The 21,120-nt window shown below is 46.2% G+C and overlaps 1 protein-coding gene across 4 annotated transcripts in view; it reads right to left on the bottom strand.

Moving 5' to 3' along the window:
- The window catches only part of DCDC2 (doublecortin domain containing 2), a 127,549-nt gene that overhangs the window by 105,111 nt on the left and 1,318 nt on the right, over positions 1-21,120 (bottom strand). For 2 of the 4 annotated variants that reach the window (XR_008443797.1, XM_054017860.1), the window contains exon 2: positions 6,237-6,597. Coding sequence is in view for 3 of the 4 variants with exons in the window: in XM_054017860.1 (XP_053873835.1) it covers positions 6,237-6,529 (293 nt within the window). In the remaining variant the exon portion in view is untranslated. Of the gene's footprint in view, positions 1-6,236; positions 6,972-16,658; positions 16,726-21,120 lie in introns of those variants that run through there. The other 2 variants (XM_054017862.1, XM_054017861.1) reach the window with 2 other exon arrangements.

Raw genomic sequence — 21,120 nt, 5'->3', positions numbered from 1 at the left:
CTTGTACATGGTGAATTGAAAAATACTATTTCTTTTATCATTTTTACAATGCATATATGTGTAATAAAAAAAATAATATAAAGTGAGCACTGTGCACTTTTGTATTGTGTTGTAATTGAAATCAATATTGAAAATGTTGAAAAACATCCAAAAATATTTAATAAATTTCAATTGGTATTCTATTGTTAATTTTTGAGTTAATCGCGTGAGTTAACTGCGATGAATTGACAGCCCTAATTAAAACCTATATTCCCACACAAAAAAACTTTGATAAGGTGACGTTTGAACTGCAGTACGCATTGGTTGTTTGACTGTGTGAAAGTAGAATTAATTATATTGTTAAAATAGAATGGATTAAAGAAATGCTGTATGTTCCTTTAAGCAGGAATAAGGAATGTTGAAATATAGTTGTCAGGAAGAGAAACATTAAGGTATGAAACAATGGGTCCACTTAAGCTGATGGTGGGATATTAACAGGAGATCGGTAACAGATAGTAAGGAAATAAGATATGTATTTCTGCCCCAGGTAAACTTATCAGTTCTGCTTCCTTTTGTTATCTTGTTAAGTTCGCGTCTTAGTTTGAGTCTTGCATGGTGCTCACATTATCTGGGTGTATTAGCAGAGCGCTTTGCTAATAAACAGAGTGGTCTGACAAATTGTGAGTCCTGAGTCTGACTTTGACAACTGCATATTGCCTTTCAAGAAAATTAGAGTTAAAAAAAAAAACAACACCTCATGCTTAGGAACTTGGGGTTGGACTCCTTGAACAAAGCACCCTAACTTAACTCTGCCCACATAGTTATACGCTGAAAAACTAAGAAAAATATAGGTCTCCCATGTGTGCCAGGCACCAGGCACAGCGATTTTGGCTGTAACTCTGTGCAGGAACGTGCAATGGGGCATGTGCTGGAGCCCAGGATGCTGCAGTGGGTAGTTGTATCTCAACACAGTGCTTCATTTTGGCACTTCCTACAGAAGTTAAAGATGAACTGGCAGATGGCTGGAGTTCAAGTGTCTCCTTTAAGCTGTCTTTGCCAGAAGCATCAGATTCATTGGCAGCTGGTCAGTGTTCAATTCAGGGTTTTCTCAATTAGCACTTCCAGTTGGAAGACACACATGCATCTGCAGGCAATCATCATTCAGTGCAGGGTCTGCCCAGTGGCATTTTCTGCTGGGAGTTCCACATGCATCTGCAGGTGAGCAGAGTTGGGTAGAGGGTCTCCTCAACAGATTTTCTTGAAAGCAACCACAAAAGTATTGGTAGATGAACAGAGTTTGATACACATCTCCCATTAGCACTTTCTGCTGGGAATCCAGGATGCAAGCATAGTCTCCCAGAAGCATTATTGCTCTGTGGTCAGCGGCTGGGATCTGATGTGTCTGTGAGTCAAAAAACTTCTTGTGGCAAAATTTCAAATTAAGGAGGCCTGCATAAAAATGACGTTGCAATGAAAAAACACCATTAACCTGGAAATAGCGATGCCAAAGCACCAAGGCTCTAGAGCAGGGGTCGGCAACCTATGGCACGCATGCCAAACATGACACGCGAGCCGATTTTCAGTGGCACGCAGCCCCCTGCCGCGGTCCCGGCCCCCCGCCCCACTCAGCCCCCCCCCCCACCCACCGCTCTCCCCTGCGGGGGCAGGAGGCAGAAGCTTGGTTCTGCGGCAGCCAAGCTTCTCCCCTCCCCCACTTCTTCCCCCAGCGGTACTTTCCTGCCCCGCCCCCTCTCCGTCAGCTGATGGCCCGAGCGAGGGGGAGGGGGAAGAGCAGCAGCGTGCACACAGCTCCATAGAGCAGGCAGAGAGAGGTAGGGATGGAGCCTGGGGGACGGGGGTTGAACAGGGCATATCCCTTCCAGCCCCCTGCCATAAGCCGCTCAGGGCAGGGGGCTGGGAGCACCCGCCCAAGTCGAGCACGCCAGCCTTCTGCCCTGCACCCCCAGCCCTCTGTTCTGAACTCCCCACACCCCAATACACACCCAGCCTTCTGCCTTGCACCCCCACACACCCCCAGCGCTCTGCCCTGAACCCCCCACACCCCACAGCCCTCTGCCCTGATCACTGAACCCCTGCCACACACACACCAGCCTTCTGCCCTGAACCCCCTCCCCCAGCCCTCTGTCCTGACCCCTGAAACACACCCCCACCAGGTCTGGAGTCCCGGCCGCAGGCCCTGATCTGCCGGCCTAGGTGAACAGAACCCCAGGCTGATGGTGTAAGATCAGCATTTTAATTTAATTTTAAATGACGCTTCTTAAACATTTTGAAAACCTTGTTTACTTTACATACAATAGTTTAGTTATATTATATATAGACTTATAGAAAAAGACCTTCTAAAAAAGTTAAAATGTATTACCAGCACGCGAAACCTTAAATTAGAGTGAATAAAGAAAGACTCGGCACACTACTTCTGAAAAGTTGCCAACCCCTGCTCTAGAGTATTGAACTGAAGTCTTCAGAGTGCTGAAGTATCAAGATACAACAAGGCTTCAAGGCAACACGTCCAACACCAAGGCAAAGCACTGAAACACCAGAGATGAAAATGCAGAGACTCTTCAGTATAAGGGTCAAGGTTCCAAAGTAAAGTGCCCAACTGCTGAGGCTTCTCCGGGTATAAAGATGCCAAGGCTTAATGGGGCGGGGGGGAGGTGGCAACCTAAAATTTACAATGCTAAAAAAGACAAAGGTGTCATAAGGAATAGATACCTCACAAGAAAAAGTGTCAAAGGCCGAGAACAAATCACCAAAGCACTAAAGGCTTGTCCACATGGCAAATTAGTGCACAGAATCCACAGCGCATTCATCAAGCATGCACTAAGTCGCAGTGTGACGCCTGCTACCGCACCACAGAACTTTTAGTGGGTGCATACCGCTATTTAGTGTGCGATAGGCTACAGCACTATAGCTTTACACCCCAGCTTGCCACTCACTATTAATCTCTGTGTGGACAAGCCCTAAGATCAAGCTCTATACATACGTACACGCACAGCATACATTCACTTAGCACAGTTGTAAATGACTACACAAGCTGGAAGGCAGTAGAGGATCAGGTCTGGTATGTTTAGAAAAGTAATTTTATATAATTAGGAACTTTTCCTCTTCTTGGACAGTGGCTTTACAGTAGAGTGGGATTTTTCAAAAGTGCTCAGCAATGGCTTATCCCGCTTTCAGTGAAGATAGTGGTAAAATTCCCATTGACTTCAATAGGAGCAAGATTAGGCCAGTGCAGAGTGCTTTTGAAGATCCCAATCTATATCTATTGCACCATTTTAAAAAAGAATGTATACTGTCAGAAGAGACAGACATAAAGATGACATAATACTGGGGGAACTCTGCACCACTGCGTAAGTGCAGAAATCATGTCTCCCAGAGATTTCTTTGCTTCCCCACAGAAAAATAACTTTCAACGGGGAAGCAAAGGGAAGCCTCAAAACCAGTCACATACCCCTCCCCAGGGCGTGTTTTTCAGGCACTCAGAGCAGCCGGCAGAGAGGTACATCACCGCTTGGGATGCCCAGACCTGTGGCTCCTACCCTATGTCAGGCTCAGCTGCTAGTCCCAGCTGGGCTGGGGGTGGGGGAGGACAGGACTGCCTTGTCTCCTGCAAGAAGCAGCCTGGGCCAGATCAGACACACCCCAGAAACTTTCCCCAGCTGCAGGAAGCATTGCACATACCCCTAGCCTCTTGCCCCCATCACTCCTCAGCTGCACTGGGGAGGGGTCTCTGTACAGGGAGCTGCTCCCCCATCCACCCAACCCCCGTTCATCCAGACCCCCCCATACCCAGACCCCGCTGCCGAGCCTCACCCCCCCACACACCTGAACCTCCACCTGCTGAGCCTCATCCCCTGCATTTGGAGCCCACCCTGCACTCAGACCCCCCCTGCCAAGCCCCCGACCCACATCCAGATCTGCACCCCTACACCCAGGCTACCCCCACTGAGCCCCTTGCACTCAAACCCACACCCTGATGAGCTCCACACCCCCCTTCACCTGGACCACCGTGGCATACCACCTGGACCCCCACCCTAACCCCCCAACAAGCCCCTGTACATCCAGATCCTCCCCACTGAGCTACCTGCAATCAGATTGTCCACCCAGAACCCTCACACCCCACACCTGGATCCCCCCACACTAAGCTCCTCCACACTTGGATTCTGCCAGGCTGAGCCTGCCTGCCCATACCTGGTGTGCCTGGCATAGAGAGGCAGGGCCCTGGAGTATTTCTGGGGCAGGCCTGGCTCTTGCACTGTGTCAGGGTCAGGTGCAGCCTCACCACCGAGTCAGTGTACAGGGGTGGGGGGGCTGCAGGGCAATCCTCTACCTCCGTCCAGCTAGTGGCCTGTGCTCCCCACTGCCATGCTGGAGCCTCCACATTTATTTATTGACAAATAAAATTTGCAACATTTTAAAATATTGTGTGCAGAATTTTTATTTGTTTTGGTGCAGAATTCCCTCAGGAGTAAGTTATGGGGTCTAAACAGGGTTTGGGGGTTTGAAGTTCAAGTTCTAAAGATGGGAAATAGCCACTGAACCTTAAATATATAATTCTGCAATTATTGAAAGCACAATTCCTTTCCCAGTCCCAGTTGTTCACGTGCTCCCTGTCCCCCAGATTTCTGCTAGGATTCACACCAGAATGTCAGAACCATCTAGTGAGGGTTGTTGCCCTCGTTACCTTTGCCATGCCCATAAGGTGATCAGATGTCCCGATTTTATAGGGACAGTTCCAATACTCGGGGCTTTGTCTTATGTAGGCTCCTATTACCACCATTCCAATTTTTCACACTTGCTATCTGGTCACCCTACTTGCCCAGGAGCTGCCCCGGCCCATGTCTTTGCAGAGCTCATCTCTTCCCCGCTCCCCACCGCTGCGGCTGGCAGCAGTTCCTGTCCCTTCCCACTCGCACAGCACCAAGGGCGGCTAACACCTCCAGGCTGCTGCTGGCCACCGATATAATCCAGCCGCTTCCTCTCCCCTAGCTGCAGCGCAGGCAGGAAGGGGTTAAGGAGGCATTGTGCACTGTGGGGCCCTCAGGAACCTGCAGGGTTGGTTGGGATCTGGCAGAGGGGAGGAGGAGGAGATGACACGACACCCAACCCGAGCCCAGGGAGAGAGTGGTGAGGTGTGCCCAGAGCAGCCTGGCTACTTCCCTTCCCTGCCAGTGCGCAGTGATGCCATCCTGGGCTGGAGGCGACTCCTGCCATCGCCTGCCCTTCCACACAGACAGCAGCAGCAGCCTGGTAGAGCTGCAGGAGCTGAGGGGCACAGGGGCTCAGCCCACTCCGGACAGCCGAGCTACCTGCCGAAGGTGGGGGAGGGATTGCACTGAAGAAGGCACAGTGAGTGACTGTGAGGCCATGCAGCTTATGCCCCCCCCCCCCCCACGTCATCACTGCGGACAGGGTTCACACCAGAACCTTTAAATTGGGGGGGGACCCACCAATATCAACAGTTATGTGTCGCCTCTGTTAAAAAACCCAAGATTATGGAACTCACTGTCAGACAAAATAAGAACAATAAGCCCACCACTTTGCCAAGGCTTTCCCACAATATTCTCATAACCATTCGTTAACAAAAAACCAACGCTAAGCCTGCTTTTTGGTGGCAGGGCAGAGCAGGGAGAGAGCAAAAACACTGTCGTCTTTTCAATAACAGGAGGTGTTCAGCTACTGTGGTTATATAGAGAGCCATGTACCTACCTGGAATGAGCAGAATATTTTAAACATTTAAAAAAACAAGCAAGAAACAAAATTGTTTGGAAGGTCTAATCTGCAAAGCTCATCCAACTTTACCATACACACTTCTGCACTCTGCTCTCCCCAAATATTACTGAGCACCATATATTCCTCCCAAATGCAGGCAGTTACCATGCAGAGAAAATAATACATTATGCTGCAAAGATAGTGCATCTCTTGGTGTTAGGGTCTGTTTCTTTTATTTTTGTAAAGTACCAAGCAGAGATACTAGAATGCTAATTCTATGTTAAGCCTTAAAGAGGGAACCCTCCCCCCACCCCACAAAGTTGTATTAAATTTCCTCTGTCACATTTACTTAGATTTTAAACTCTTTGGGGCAGAGACTGTCTTTCTGTTCTGTATTTGTACAGCGCCTGGCACAGTGGGAGCCTAGTCCATGACTGGGGCTCCACAGCACTGCTGTGATACAAATAAAGGTTTAGATGCAAATGTTTCATTACATTTTCTAATTATTTTTTTCATTCATCACTCACTTGAGTTTCTTGAAGGCCTCCCTGCCACCAGCCACGTAGTGCTCTCCACTCTGGAGCTCCTCCAGCTGACGGACGCGATGCCCGCCCCGGGGGGTGTAGATGCTACGCACAGCCCCAAAAGGCGCCTTCACCCCACCGGTCACCTCTTTCAGGAAGACCTCGAAGTTGGACACCTTCTTCTCATGGACGACTACCCGGTGCCCCGGAAAGAACGGATCCCCGTTGCGATACACCAGCACACTCTTCACCATTGGCTGTGACAGGCAGGTCGGCTTCGTGGTGGGGCTACTCATGTTCACCTCCTCTCGCTGCTGTTGCTGCGGCCAGACAATCAGTGCTGCCCTCCAGGCACTGTCTGCACCTGTTTATTCAACAAGAATGTTCCTCTCTCACACACACTGTCAAATACCTGTGATGCATGAACTGTGTACACACATGCACGCAATACCTGCACCAAGCACCACCTCCAATAGGCAAATCCCTGTCTAAAACAACCAGGGAGGGATGAGAGCCTCCCTAAGGTTTCCAGTACAATTCTGTTCAGCCTTTCGAGAGCAACCTCTGCTAGGCAACCGATTCTTGCTGCTCCCTGGAGCCTGGTGTGGCTAACACAGATTACACTAAGCCATATCCAAAAAAACGTATATACAGATCTAAAGGAGGAGAAAAAGTAACTGAGCATAGTAAGGAACCCATAGTCCTGCCGGATCTTCACAGCCTCACTTTGCACTTGCAGCTCTCTTCTTTCGCAAGTGGTTTTACTCTGTTGCTCAGGAAACTTTATCTTCCCTCCCCTTCCCACCTCAAAAGAAAGAAAAAAAAAAAAAAAGAAAGAAACTCAGCCAAGTGAGGACGGCTGCCAGACTGCAACAAACCAGAGAGATTAAGCCTAAACACACCAACCAAATCAGAGCTGGGCGAGTAATGAGAAAAGGAGGGGAAGGGGGCTGAGTCACAAATATTTTATTTGGAAAAAATTGCATGAAATTTGTGACTATTTCAGAATTATTCACCATGGTGGAAATGTTGCAGAAAACTCGCAGAAAACTCGCTGAATTAGTTATCTGGTGCCTTTCATTTGCCCATCTCCGTATCAACATAATTATATGGGAACAGTCAGCACCTCCTAGGAGTGCAGGATGAATGGGCCCCTTAGGCCCCCATGTGATCAGCAGTAGGTGCATCATTCAAACACCAATAGCCTGGCAGAGGGAAGAGAAGCAGAAACCCCAGTGTAGACAGGGGACAAAGGTAATTCAAGTCAGGAGTGACAGGAGGTGAGGAATGGGGAGCAGCACCTGGCCTGGGGGAGGCCCAGTACACACTCTCTCTCTCTCTCTCTCTCTCTCTCTCACACACACACACACACACACACTGAGACACACACACACACACTCTCAGTGTATGTGTGTGTGTGTGTGTGTGTGTGTGTCTCTCTCTCTCTCTCCACCTAGCTCTCAGCTCTGAGCCACCTGGCACATCACACTGCTGCACGCTGGACACTGTTGCTGAGTGTGTGTCTCATGCTCCTCTCTGGGGCTCCCGAAGATGGGGCGAGAAGGAGGCACCAGCCGTGGCAGTTGGTTCTTGCTGTTGCTCAAGGAGCTTCTCCTGGGGGCGGGGGGTAGGGGGGAGAATGTTGTTAGTTGCCACAGTTTCCATAGTGACCCAGGTAGCTCAAGAGCAGGGGGAGCATCAATCCACTGCAGAGAAAGAAAAGAGCACTGCTGCAGCCCCCAGGGGGGAGGGAACCAGTGTGAGCCTGAAGGGGTGGAGGAAAGCTTGTGAGAACCCAAAAGAGGGGAGCGGGGAGAAGAGAGCTTGTGTGCACTTGAGGCGGGGAGTGGGGAGGGCGGAAGAAAGAGATGAACTCTAAGGGCTAAACTTCAGGGAGAATTTAAAGTTACCACACCTCTGGCAGGACACTATGCAATGCCACAGTTCCCAACAACTCTCATGGCCTATGTCTACACAGCAACAGGAAGCAGTTGTAGAGACTGAGACAGAGAATACAGCCATGCTGTGTTACAGCAGATCAGTGCTGGGTTTATTGTCTTCATTATCGTCTTCTTGTTATTTAAATAAATCATGTTTTCTCCTCTGTAACAGACTCCCCCGGAGCAGAGACTGTGACTGTCCCCGCTCATCATACAAGGTGTACAAGAGAGGGGTGAAGGCTCCGTCTTCCCTCCTCACATATCTGTACACAAGGGCCGGATCTATCTATCCATTCATCCATCCATCCCTCTTTTTGAATGTTATCCATATGAGAGAAATTCTTTGGAATTAAAATATTTCTGCCACTATGAATAATAGTTCAAAAAGCCAAGATACATTGCACAAGGGAAACCTCAGACTGCATTTTAACTTATTAATGTGCTTCAAACTTATTCAGACAACTTACCTTCAGATATTCTGGTGTAATGTTATGCTTACTCCTGTATCTGGGGTGAAATCCTGCCTCCCTTGAAATCAAAGGCAAAACTCCCACTGATCTCAGTGGGGCCAGGATCTGACCTCCAGTGTTTAGAAGCAACAGTGTTGACTGCATTACAACTGTGGATGGATACAGCAATTGGTGAAGCACTATCTTCTCATTGGTGCTATTATTCTTTACTTATGGTTACAGATCTGATAAGAAAGGCCTTTACTGATTCCTCTTGTTTGTTCTACAAGGAAATAATGTTAAAATGCCTACTCTGTTTTGAGATATGTCCCTTAATTAACATTGTTTGCACAGAATCGGTTTCAGTGTCTTCAAAATAAGAGAGACTCAGTTACATAAAATATTGCTGGGAGAACACAATTCAAAAGAAGAAGGGCTTGGTCCTCAGCGTATCTTCACTGCTATGGGTTCCTGGTCCAGGACTAGGTGCCATGGTAATACAAATAAATAAATAAAATAATAATAATGATGGGAGGATTCACTAGTTAGTAATCAGTTCTGCAGCCTTTACTTGCACAAGCAATTCTCCTGACGTTACTGGAATTACTTTCCTAGGTAAGGACTGGGCCTTAGAGTTTTTTCAGTGATTCAAAGATATAAAGTGCCATGTAATTGCTAAGCATTATTATTAGACTTTAAAAGGGGCAAAGGAAATTCCCTTCACCATGGAGACTTGGCTCTCTCTCTTAAAAAAATCTATATAATGGGGAAAGGTTTTGCTGAAATAAGAAACATCTGAAAAACAGCCCCTTCATTTTGCACTTGGCATCTCTTCCTGGACTCCTTTTTTATAGGGATTAGTTTACTCACTCTCAAGAATAAAATAGACTTTTATTGGATTCCTTTAAGACCAGATTCACTAAAAACTCCATTGACGCAGCACAGAAGCAAGGACAAGCCACAACAAATGAAGAATGGGGTGGGGTGCTCCTGGGGTATGAAAGACTAACAGAAGTGGGGTTTTTGGTTTGTTTGTTTTTTACCGACTCTGATCTGTGAGTTCTTAATTAGGGCTATATTTATTTGGTGCCAACATTTGTCTTTTTGTTTGTTACTGGCATCTGATAGTTTCTCTTTATACGACATGGACAGTCCATGTATAAAGCAACTGACACACTGAAAACCATTCTGTATTTATATAACATATATTTTCTGATTTTTTTTCCTTTTCTGGTCTACAATTATTAAGAACTTTCAAATGACAACTGGATTGGATCTTTGCATCTTTTTGCTCCTTATTCCTCACTTCAATTCAAAAACGTGACTGGGTCATAATCAAGATATCCGTACGGCTGAGATCAAGTTCTCTGAATATACAGATTAAAAAAATCAGAGTGGGCATTGGTTTGTTGCCTAGATCAGCAATACACATAAACACATATTTCGTAGGGGGATGCTCTCCATATGGCTATATAAGTCTTTCCAATTAAATTATACATATAGTGTTGTTGCTTTTTTTTGCCTTCTATTGTCCTTCTATGCCTGAATGGGCAAGGTCTGTTGATAACACAAAGTGAAAGTCCGCTCCTACAATGATCAAGCAAGGCAGGTGTAAGCTCATTCCTGCAAAGTGAATTCACTTTGGGTAGATCGTGTTCCCTAAAAGTGTGGAGCTTTTTAACCACTGCTGCACTAGGACACAGTTGCCCTAAACACCAGAAATAACCCATTCCATTGCGAGAGGTCAGTTGGATCCTGTAAGAATCTAAATGGCTTCTGTTGAGCTGGAGACTGTCTGACCTCCTGTGGGATAACATCAGCCAATCAGAAACACAGAAGAAACGATGTGACTTGCCCAATGTAGCCTGTCCTTCTGAACCAGGATTGAATTCAAAACACTACATGAATAATAGCCTGATAAAGTCTGTGGATATCTAAGGCCAATAAAGTTTGCAAAAACAATCAATAGAAGATTTTGAGAAAAACCAACCTAGCACAAACTATTCATGGTTTACAGACAATGTTCAAGTCAGGCCAGTTAATTTTGAGTACTTTTGACAAATAATTAATATAATTCAACACAAAACAGTGATGTATATAACATACATATTAAGAATCCAATTCAACTTCCATTAAAGATAACAGAAAGACCCCATAGACTTCAGTGGGTCTAATATCAGACCTTAATACAGCAGCAATGTGGCACTTTCATCCTAAATTACTTATAACTTTTCATAAATAAATGACCCTTTGGAATGAAATTTTCCTTTCTTGTTTTTAATCAAAAATTATTTGTGGTGTGTACAAAATTTGCTAAAATTCTTCCTAGACATCTTTGCATTACCCAGTCAGAATATAAGATGTTTTATAATAAGAATGTTTTATGCTCTGATTACTCAAATGTATTAAAAAAAACAAATTTAAATGTCTCATGGACTTACTCAATGAAAGCAAGTGCTTTGATACATTTGGACACATTTTGATGACAAACAGCAAAATTTGTATCTTGAAAATAGTGTGTGCTAGCAATGCATGATTTTCTACTACATTTTTAACACTGTATGTGTTGCTCTATCCAGACCACTGCACAATGAAACACTGTATAAGCCAGTTAAGACTTTGACCCCACTGGACCTTCCACAAATCCTGGCTAGTAGGAACTGTAAAGCCTGACAGAGATTAACAGAAAATATATTACATTTCATCTAATTTCTTTTTTGGCTTGTTTTTCCCATTGATTGTTGCAAGATCAAAACGGCTCTGTTCCTTCACACCTGGAGATTGTTCAACATAATCATCATTTTCTAAACTGATTTCAACATGCATGATGATCAAAACATACAGGAATTTTTCTCTTGCTTTTTATCTTAATTTTTATAAAGAAAAAATCACCCCCTGCTGTGAATTGCCAGGAAGGCAGTTAATCATTACAAGAGAGTAATTTCAGGCTGAGTGATGTCAGACGTACTATTGCTATTGGTTAACAGTTATATTCCTCCACTCATTTGCAACTTCTGATCTAATTTATAAAGGGGAAAACTGCATAGTAATATTACTGTCCTCCTATCCAGTGCTCTCTGGTAATCAGACAGTTCAGCCAGATATGAAAAAACCTGTAAGAAACATTAGTATTTTGTGTGTAAAAGGCAAAAGGGTGATGACCTTGATACTGTCCCAGAGTCAGGCAATGAGGTATAATCTGTCAACCAGTTCATCAGCTATTCAGTGCCAGATTCAGCCATCCCTATTGACCTTAGGCCCAATTCTCACAGTCACACAATATTGTTTTCCAATGCACTGGCAAAATGGAGGAGCAGAAACGTCCCTAAGAATATGCTTTCTGCAGGGGGATATCCCAGCTGGCACAGAGTTGACATAAGGGACAAGATGCTCATCTACTCCAGCCTCCTTACATCAGATAAAGGATCTAGAGTTGCATAAAGGGGCCCAGGATGGAGGAGATTTCCCAGGGCAGGCTCTGCAGAAGCCAACTATAAGGCTGCCTTCCAATACAAATCTGGCATACCAAGCATGATCGTGGTAGCTGGGGGAGGCGAGACATGTTATGGATGTGTTGGAGAGATTCTGGGCACTGCTGCAGCCCATAGGCCAGTGGTTCCTAAACTGTGGGGTGTGCCCCTGGGGGGGGCACAGCAGGACCCAGGGGGCAGGGCAGTGGCGTAGCCAGGTGGAAGGAACGGGGGGAGCAATAAGAAAAAAAAGGCACCACCCGCTGCGGCACTTTTACTTACCTGGCAGCGCTCCGGGTCTTCGGCGGCAGGCCCTTCACTTGCTCCGGGTTTCTTCGGCGCCACTGAAGGTCCCGCCACTGAAGATCCGGAGGGTCTGGGAGGTAGGAGCTGTGGGGGGCACTTTTGGGGACCCGCAGGCCCAGAGTGGCCCAGGGGATTAGCGGGAGACAGGGAGCAGCCTGCTCCGTTTCCAGGGTCAGTTCCAGGCACCAGCCAGGCAAGCTCGTGCTTGGGGCGGCAGATTCTAAGGGGCGGCATTCCCTCCAATCCTAAGGGGGCACGGCTGCCCTATTTTTTTTGCGTTGCCTCCGGGTCCAGCCGCCCTGCGCTGTGTGGTTTATTTTATTTTATTTTTGGCTTTGCATCCGGGTCCAGCCGCCCTGCGCCCTGGGGTTCTTTTTTTTTTTGGTTGGTTGGTTTTTTTGGCTTTGCCTCCAGATCCGGCCGCCCTGCGCCCTGGGTTTTGTTTTGTTTTTTGGCTTGGAGCGGCAAAAAAGTCAGAGCCGGCCCTGTCTGCTTCCCTCGCTCCAGCCCCAGCCGTGTCGCTCGGGGAGGGAGCTTGGGGGAAGGGATCCCCCCCTGCACTCACCGGCAGAGGCAGAAGCGGAGCAGCCCAGCCCCAGCCAGCTCTACTCTGCCAGCTCCCAGCCGCGGCGCTCCACTTCCCGCCGCCAGTGAGTGCAGGGGAGGGGAGACCTTTCCCCAGGCCCCCCCGCAAGCAACACGGCTGGGGTAGGGGCAGGGGCAAAGGAAGCGGAATGGGCTGGGCCTGCATCACTCCCACTTCCCGCTGCCGGTGAGTGCAGGGGGGCATCCCTTCCCCAACCTCCCCACACTCACCGGCAGCGGAACGACAAGGCTGGGAGTTGGCAGAGTGGAGTGGGCTGGGGCCGGGCTCCTCTGCTGCTAGGCACCATGGGAACACCCCCTCCCGCCCAGTTTAAAGGGACATGCGCGCCCGCTGCGCCGCGAACTGACAGCCGCAAGCAAAGAGGCGCTTCCAAGGTCTCACCCCGCAATGTCGTCCCCACGCCAGTGTAAAAATTAAAAAGGCGCCACTTTTGGGGAATGTGCTCAGTGGGGGAGAGGCCGCTCCCCCTGCTCCCCCCCAGCTATGCTACTGGGGCAGGGAGGGAGCACCACCCAGCCCTGCTCTGCCTCCAGCTCCACTCTGGCCCCGGCCTCAGCCACCAGCTCCCAGTCCCACTCCTGGCCACGGCCCCAGCTGCAGTTCTGACTCTGACCGCAGCCCCGCTCCCAGCTGCGGCCCCATCCCAAGTCCCGCCAGGGCCCCCAACTCCAACCGCGGCCCCACTCCAGGCCACAGCCCTGCTCACAGTTTTAATCGCACTGTTATACAATAACACAATACCAATTTAAATGTATTATACATATTCTGGATGCTTTTCTACATTTTCAAATATATTGATTTCAATTATAACACAGAATACAAAGTGTAGAGTGCTCACTTTATATTATTTTTATTACAAATATTTGCACTGTAAAAAATATTAACAAAAGAAATAGCATTTTTCAATTCACCTCATACGAGCACTGTAGTGCAATCTCTTTATCATGAAAGTGCAACTTACAAATGTAGAAATTTATTTTTTTACATAACTGCACTCAAAAACAAAACAGTGTAAAACTTTAGAGCCCACAAGTCCACTCAGTCCTACTTCTTGTTCAGCCAATTGCTAAGACAAACAAGCTTGTTTACATTTACAGGAGATAATGCTGCCTGCTACTTATTTGCAATGTCACCTGAAAGTGAAAAGAGGCGTTCGCATGGTACTGTTGTAGCCAGCATTGCAAGGTATTTACATGCCAGATATGCTAAACATTCATGCCTCAACTTTTTACAGTGTCAATATTTGTAATAAAAAATAATATGTTGTATTCTGCATTGTAATTGAAATCAATATATAAATGCAGAAAAACATCCAAAAATATTTTATATTTATATATAAATAGTTTTCCTTCATCAGCCAAATTCTGCCCTGATGTACACCCAGTTCTCTAACGGAGGACAGAATCTGTCTCCATGTGCATAATTAAGATAAACACAGAACAGATCATCCTTTTTAGATAAATAATATTTGAAAAAATAATTGGATGCTCCATGGCATACTTGTGTGCACTGTGAAATGATTATTGAATGTTGGGAATCATTAAGAAAGGAATAGATAATAAGACAGAAAATATCATATTGCTTCAATATAAATCCATGGTACGCCCACATCTTGAATACTGCATGCAGATGTGGTCACCCCATCTCAAAAAAAATATACAGTAACTCCTAGCTTAACACTGTAGTTACGTTCCTGAAAAATGCTACTTTATGTGAAACGATATTAAGCGAATTCAATTTCCCCATAAGAATTAATGTAAATGGGGGGGGGGGGGCAGGGTCCAGGCAAATTCACCAGACAAAGGACATTATATACATATACAATACAAGTTTTAAATATTTTAAACAAACAATTCAATACTATACTCACCAATGATGATTGTGAAGCTTGGTTGAGGCAGGGGCATAGCGGGGTTGGGGTGTGGGGGCTTGCCCCGTTTCGCCCACCCCATGCTCCTGCTGGGGAGTGGGGGCAGGGGCTTGCCGGCTCCTCGGCTGGAACGCCGGGTGGGCAGAGTGGGGCAAGCCCCCATGCTCTGACCCTGCTCCCCATCAGGAGCGCCTGGCGGGTGGGAGGAGAGGGGCGAGCCAAACAACCTTACAACAGAACATTGCGCGACTTTAAACGAGTATGTTCTCTAATAGATCAGCAACCTAATAACAAAACAATGTTAACCGGGATGACTTTAAGTAAGGAGTTACTGTACTGGAAATGGAAAAGGTTCAGAAAAGGGCAACAAAATGATTAGGGGGATGGACCAGCTTCCATATGAGGAAAGATTAATAAAATTGGGACTTTTCAGCTTGAAAAAGAGATGAGAGAGGTCTATAAAATTACGACTGGTGTGAAGAAAGTAAATAAGGAAGTGTTATTTACTCCGTCTTGTAACACAAGAACTAGGGGTCACCAAATGAAATTAATAGGCAGCAGGTTTAAAACAAACAAAAGGCAGTATTTCTTCACACAATGCACAATCAACCGGTGGAACTCTTTGCCAGAGGATGTTGTGAAGGCCAAGACTATAACAGGGTTCAAAAAAGAACTAGATAAATTCATGGAGGATAGGTCGATCAATGGCTAATAGCCAGGATGGACAGGGATGGTGTCCCTAGCCTCTGTTTGCCAGAAGCTGGGAATGGGAGATAGGAGATGGATCACTTGATGATTACCTGTTCTGTTCATTCCCTCTGGGGCACCTGGCATCAGAGCCAGCTCCAGGGTTTTGGCCGCCCTAAGCAGCCAAAACAAAAACAAAAAACAAAACAAAAAAAGCCGCGATCGCGATCTGCGGCAGCAATTCAGCGGGAGGTCCTTCACTCCCAGGCGGACTGAGGGACCGTCCGCCGAATTGCCGCCGAATACCTGGACGCGCCGCCCCTCTCCGGAGCGGCCGCCCCAAGCACCTGCTTGAGAAGCTGGTGCCTGGAGCCGGCCCTGCCTGGCACTGGCCACTGTCAGAAGACAGGCTACTGGGCTAGATGGACCTTTGGTCTGACCCAGTATATCTGTTCTTATGAATGATGGGAATCTAAATTTTACATTTCTGTCATTTAACTATGATGTGTTTCTCAGACAGTAGCACGTTGCATAGGATAAATCAGGTTGTAAAAAGCCATTTAGTCTTGATGCAAAGGGTGTAAATCAATTAATACAAGACAAACAAGTGAAGTCAGTGCACAGTATCCGCTTACATCAACTCTGAGCTTGGTCCTAATAATGAATATGAACAACAAAATGTACTGAGAGGGTTAGTGTAAAGTTTCCAACAGAAGAGAATTTAATTTCAGTGCACTCGATTTTGCTAACTGGAACGCCCACAATCCTTTCTTAGACTCACATTGCTCTGTGCATGTATCTAAAAACCGGTCTGAGGAATATCAGCCAGTTATGTACAGCTATAATTCTGCAGTAATTGGACTGCCTTCATTGACAGTTTGAAGTACACATTATGGGGCACTTTGACTCACTCACACTAATTGGAAGAAATAAAACACTGATGCAGTTGTAAACTTTAAAATCTACGCCACAGCAATTTCACTCACTTATACAGTTCCCAAACCAAAAGCTCCATTAAAATATAATTAATGTTGTAAACACATATCGACTATTTTTTCCCAAAATCCTCACTGAAATGTTGCAGTTTAAGCCATACCTGTTGCTGATTCCACTTGTCAGCAACATGGGTTTTTTTTAGTGCACTCAAGACTCCTGAGAGATACCTGAGGGAGTAAGCAGGAGAAATTTCACAAACTTTTAGGCAAAAACCCCAGATGGACAGCTTAGGTGGGAAAGAAGATGAAAGAAAACCTCTTTCATCCAGTTCTGAGGAGTAGCAGAAACAGAAATGGAGCCAATTTGATCAAGGCTTCTGAGGCAATGTCAGTAGTTTCTGATTTTTTCACATAACAGAAGCAAGTCTCAATTAAATGTGAATTTTATGTGTTTTTAATTTTCTACAGAGTTGATTCTCTCTCTCTCTTTCTCTCTGTGGCTATTTCCTTGCAGGGCATGAATTCTGTGCTCGTCCATTAGGCCCTCATCCTGCAAGCTAGAGGCAACCATATTTATTATATTTTGGGGGCAGCTTTGAGCTGGACCCTTTCCTTATTTGACAGAATATGGTGCATTCAATTTTTTAAAAAACCCAATACAATAGGCCTGCCCAAATGCATAACCATTGCCCTAGATCAATGGTTCTCAAAGCCGATCCACCGCTTGTTCAGGGAAATTGGGTTTGTTTAGTTTGGAAAAGAGAAGACTGAGAGGGGACATAATAGCAGTTTTCAGGTATCTAAAAGGGTGTCATAAGGAGGAGGGAGAAAAGTTGTGCACCTTAGCCTCTAAGGATAGAACAAGAAGCAATGGGCTTAATCTGCAGCAAGGGTGGTTTAGGTTGGATATTAGGAAAAAGTTCCTAACTGTCAGGGTGGTTAAACACTGGAATAAATTGCCTAGGGAGGTTGTGGAATCTCCATCTCTGGAGATATTTAAGAGTAGGTTAGATAAATGTCTATCAGGGATGGTCTAGACAGCATTTGGTCCTGCCATGAGGGCAGGGGACTGGACTCGATGACCTCTCGAGGTCCCTTCCAGTCCTAGAATCTATGAACCTATGAGTCTGAACATTCCTCTGGTGTTAGCAAATACCTGGGAAACTCACAGGCAAGGTGTGTATCTCGCTCCCTCTACTCAGTGGCTCCTCCACAGAGGGGATGACAACTCACACTACAGCTGTCAGTTATTCCCTTGCTTCAAGTGGCAGAGGTCTGTGCTGTGGATCTAAAGGCTCCAACCCTGCTGATGATCCATGGGGGTCTCAGTTTGGTTTTTATGCTGATATTTGCAGCAACATAGGGACTTAGCCACTAAAAACTGGGTTAAAAGGCTGTTTAGGTTACAAACTCAAGCATTCAAAAACTAGGAGATGTCAGAATTAAGGTTGCCAGTGTAACTTCATTCAGCTTCCTTGTGTATATGCATTAGGGATGTCTTTAATCACCTGACCACCCACTACTTTTTCCAGACAACCCCTGCCTCATACTCTGCACAGGATGGATTGTGTTCCAGCAATGAATCGAGGCTGTGTAGTGAAGAGGGTGTTATCTCTAGGACCCCTGCCTCGTTTGTTGCAGGAGGTGGAAATCGTGTACCTATATATGAGCCTGGGAGGTGGTGGGAACTAAGCTCACTGAGGGGAAGGGGCCAATGGACCCCAGACAAGTAATTACAGGGGACAACAAATGAAAACACAGGGATGGCAGTGAGGGTCATAAGGTAAAAATAAAGCAACTGGAAGAGGACATTGAGGTGGGAAGTGTGTAATAAATGAGGCAGCGGGTTGCAAGAAGAGAAAGGATGGTCTCATGCCACCCTAGAGAACTGGCTTCTATCCCTGCCTCTGCCACAGCATTCCTACGTGATGCTGGGCAAATCATATAAACCAGACTTTTCACATATGGTCCCTAATTGTATACCTAATTTCTAGGCACCCAACTTGAGACCCTGGGGTCTGATTAGCAGAAGTGTTGAGCATTCACACTACAACTGGAGTCTCTGGGAGCTGTCCTCTGAGCATATAAAGTGCTATAAAAAGCTAAATATTCTGAAAACTCCGGCATCTAAAATTGGGCACCCTAAATCAGTGGATACTTGTGACCTCTATCACGCTCTGCCTCCATTCTCCGTGTTTAAAATGGGGATAATACCACCCCTCACCTCATGGGGCATTGTACAAACGAATGAATTAATGTTTGTAAAGCCCTCAGATATTATAGTGACAAGCACCACAGAAATGCCCAGGAGGAAATTAATAATTCTGTGTTCAGAGCAGGGTGTGAATTGTCTGCAGCAAACAAGGCCAATGGAAACATATTGAACAAAACAAAATAAGATCTAGCTGCTCATTCAGTGAGCACTGTCTGTCCTGTGCACTGAATAAAGCGAGGGTCTATGAAAGAACAAGTATTTGATCATATAATTAAAGACCGTATCAGAATGCATATGCAGGGTGCAGGGGAGAGGAGGCAAATGAAGGTTGCATGGGCAACTTTAAGCACCCTGGTGGGCTGGGTCGGGCTGTTTACCTGCCGCGTCCACAGGTTCAGCCGATCGCGGCTCCCACTGGCCGCGGTTCGCCGTTCCAGGCTAACAGGGGCTGTGGGAAGAGCAGCCAGCATATCCCTCGGCCCGCGCCGCTTCCCGCAGCCCCCATTGGCCTGTAGCCAGTGGGAGCCGCGATCAGCCAAACCTGTGGATGCGGCAGGTAAACAAACCGGCCCGGCCCACCAGGGCTTTCCCTGAACAAACAGCGGACCGGCTTTGAGAAGCACTGCCCTAGATGCACATCACCTCACAGATCTGCATACAGTCCTGAATACTAAAAAAGCAGCTGTAATCAACACATCAGTAAGCTAAGCTGACAGTTCATGCCTATCTTGAAAATATCAAGGCTGCATCTAGAACTCCATATATCTCTATTACGCAGCAACATTTCATTACATCATTATATTACACATTACAACAATGCTCAACTGGCTATTATTGAGTTCAAGGTGTTGGCTTCACCCTAAAACTATAAATGTGTCCTGTTTATCTGAAAAGACACCTCTCCAGGCAAGACTGCCATAGTTGCAATCAGTGTAGGTGCTTGAGCTATGTCTACCCCTGTTTAGGCCTGATTCTTCAATTCATTCTTTGTGGGAAGACCTCTGTGTCCATGGAGAACCCATTCAAGATAATGGGGTACCTCATGAGCGCCAGAGTCCACCAGCATGGAACAAGTTGCAAAATCCAAGCCTCAAAGGAGAGAGAGATGCTAAGCATTCCCCATGACTCTAAATTTACTTGGTATACTAGAACCCAGATTTGTTAAACTTGTAGACCAGGGGTGGCCAACCTGTGGCTCCGGAGCCAAATGCAGCTCTTCAGAAGTTAATGTGCGTCTCCTTGCATAGGCGCTGATTCAGAGGCTGGAGCTACAGATGCTAACTTTCCAGTGTGCTGTGGGGTGTTCACTGCTCAACCCCCTGCTCTGACCCAGGTCCTGCCACCACTTCACCCCTTCCAAGGCCCCTGCCCCTTCCCCCAAGCATGCCGTGCCCTCGCTCCTCCCCCCTCCCCACCAGAGCCTCCTGCGCACTGCAAAACAACTGATTGCGGCGGGCAGGAGGCATGGGGGCTGGAGAGGGGTAGCGGATGGGGGGCTGCTGACGTATTACTGTGGCTCTTTGGCAATGTTAATTGGTAAATTCTGGCTCCTTCTCAGGCTCAGGTTGGCCACCCTTGTTGTAGACACTCTGTAAAGCTTGTCTTTTTCCATAGGCATTAGGAGGAGGAGGTGCTGGAGTCATCGGTGAGACATATGGATCTTACAATTAATATAATTGTGATGAGCAACTATTTTGTCTGAAATCATGTGAACTTATGATATTTTTGCTGTTGATTTTAGTTCGGACAGTCTATTTTTATTTATTATGAAAGCATCCAGGGGAATGGATGGATAAAAGAAAAAACAAACCCGACATTTTTCCCTTTTGTCCTCATGCAAATTAAAGAACATAAGCTTTCCTTTTATAATTGCCAAGGATTTCTTTCAAATTTGCTAAATATAATTTCCAATATAAACTCTTTAAATACTCCCCCAGTGTTTTCATTCTACTTATTCAGGTGCTTCTCTATAGCTCCTATATGAGTAGCAGTCACTTCCAAGAAATGGTGCACGTTAACTTACTTTCCCACTCTCTTGCGTTATCTTCTACAGTGCCTGGTATTGCCATGTTTTGTTTTGTTTAAAGTATCCTTGGCATCCAAGATTATTAAATTCAATACTGTTGCACATACTGCCACCTACTGTGACCCAACAAAATTAAGACTAAAAGACAGCCATTTGTTTCAGTGGGCTTTGGATCAAGCCCTAAACCAGCAGCCAAATTCTGCTTTCAAATGCATTTGAGTTCAAGCTGGAATAACTCCCTTGACTTCAGTATATAGGAACTGAAGTATCACTATACAGGAACTGAAGACTGTGAACCTGCTTCATCATGACCATGCACCTTGTGAAGTCATTTACACTTGTGCATAGTGACTGTAAAACATTATCACCGTAAATGTCTTAA

This window comes from Malaclemys terrapin, chromosome 2 (genome assembly GCF_027887155.1).
Source record: "Malaclemys terrapin pileata isolate rMalTer1 chromosome 2, rMalTer1.hap1, whole genome shotgun sequence".
In the NCBI taxonomy this organism is placed as follows: Eukaryota; Metazoa; Chordata; order Testudines; family Emydidae; genus Malaclemys; species Malaclemys terrapin.
Note: the sequence above shows the minus strand (reverse complement) of the source record. Positions and strands in the feature narration are given on the sequence as shown.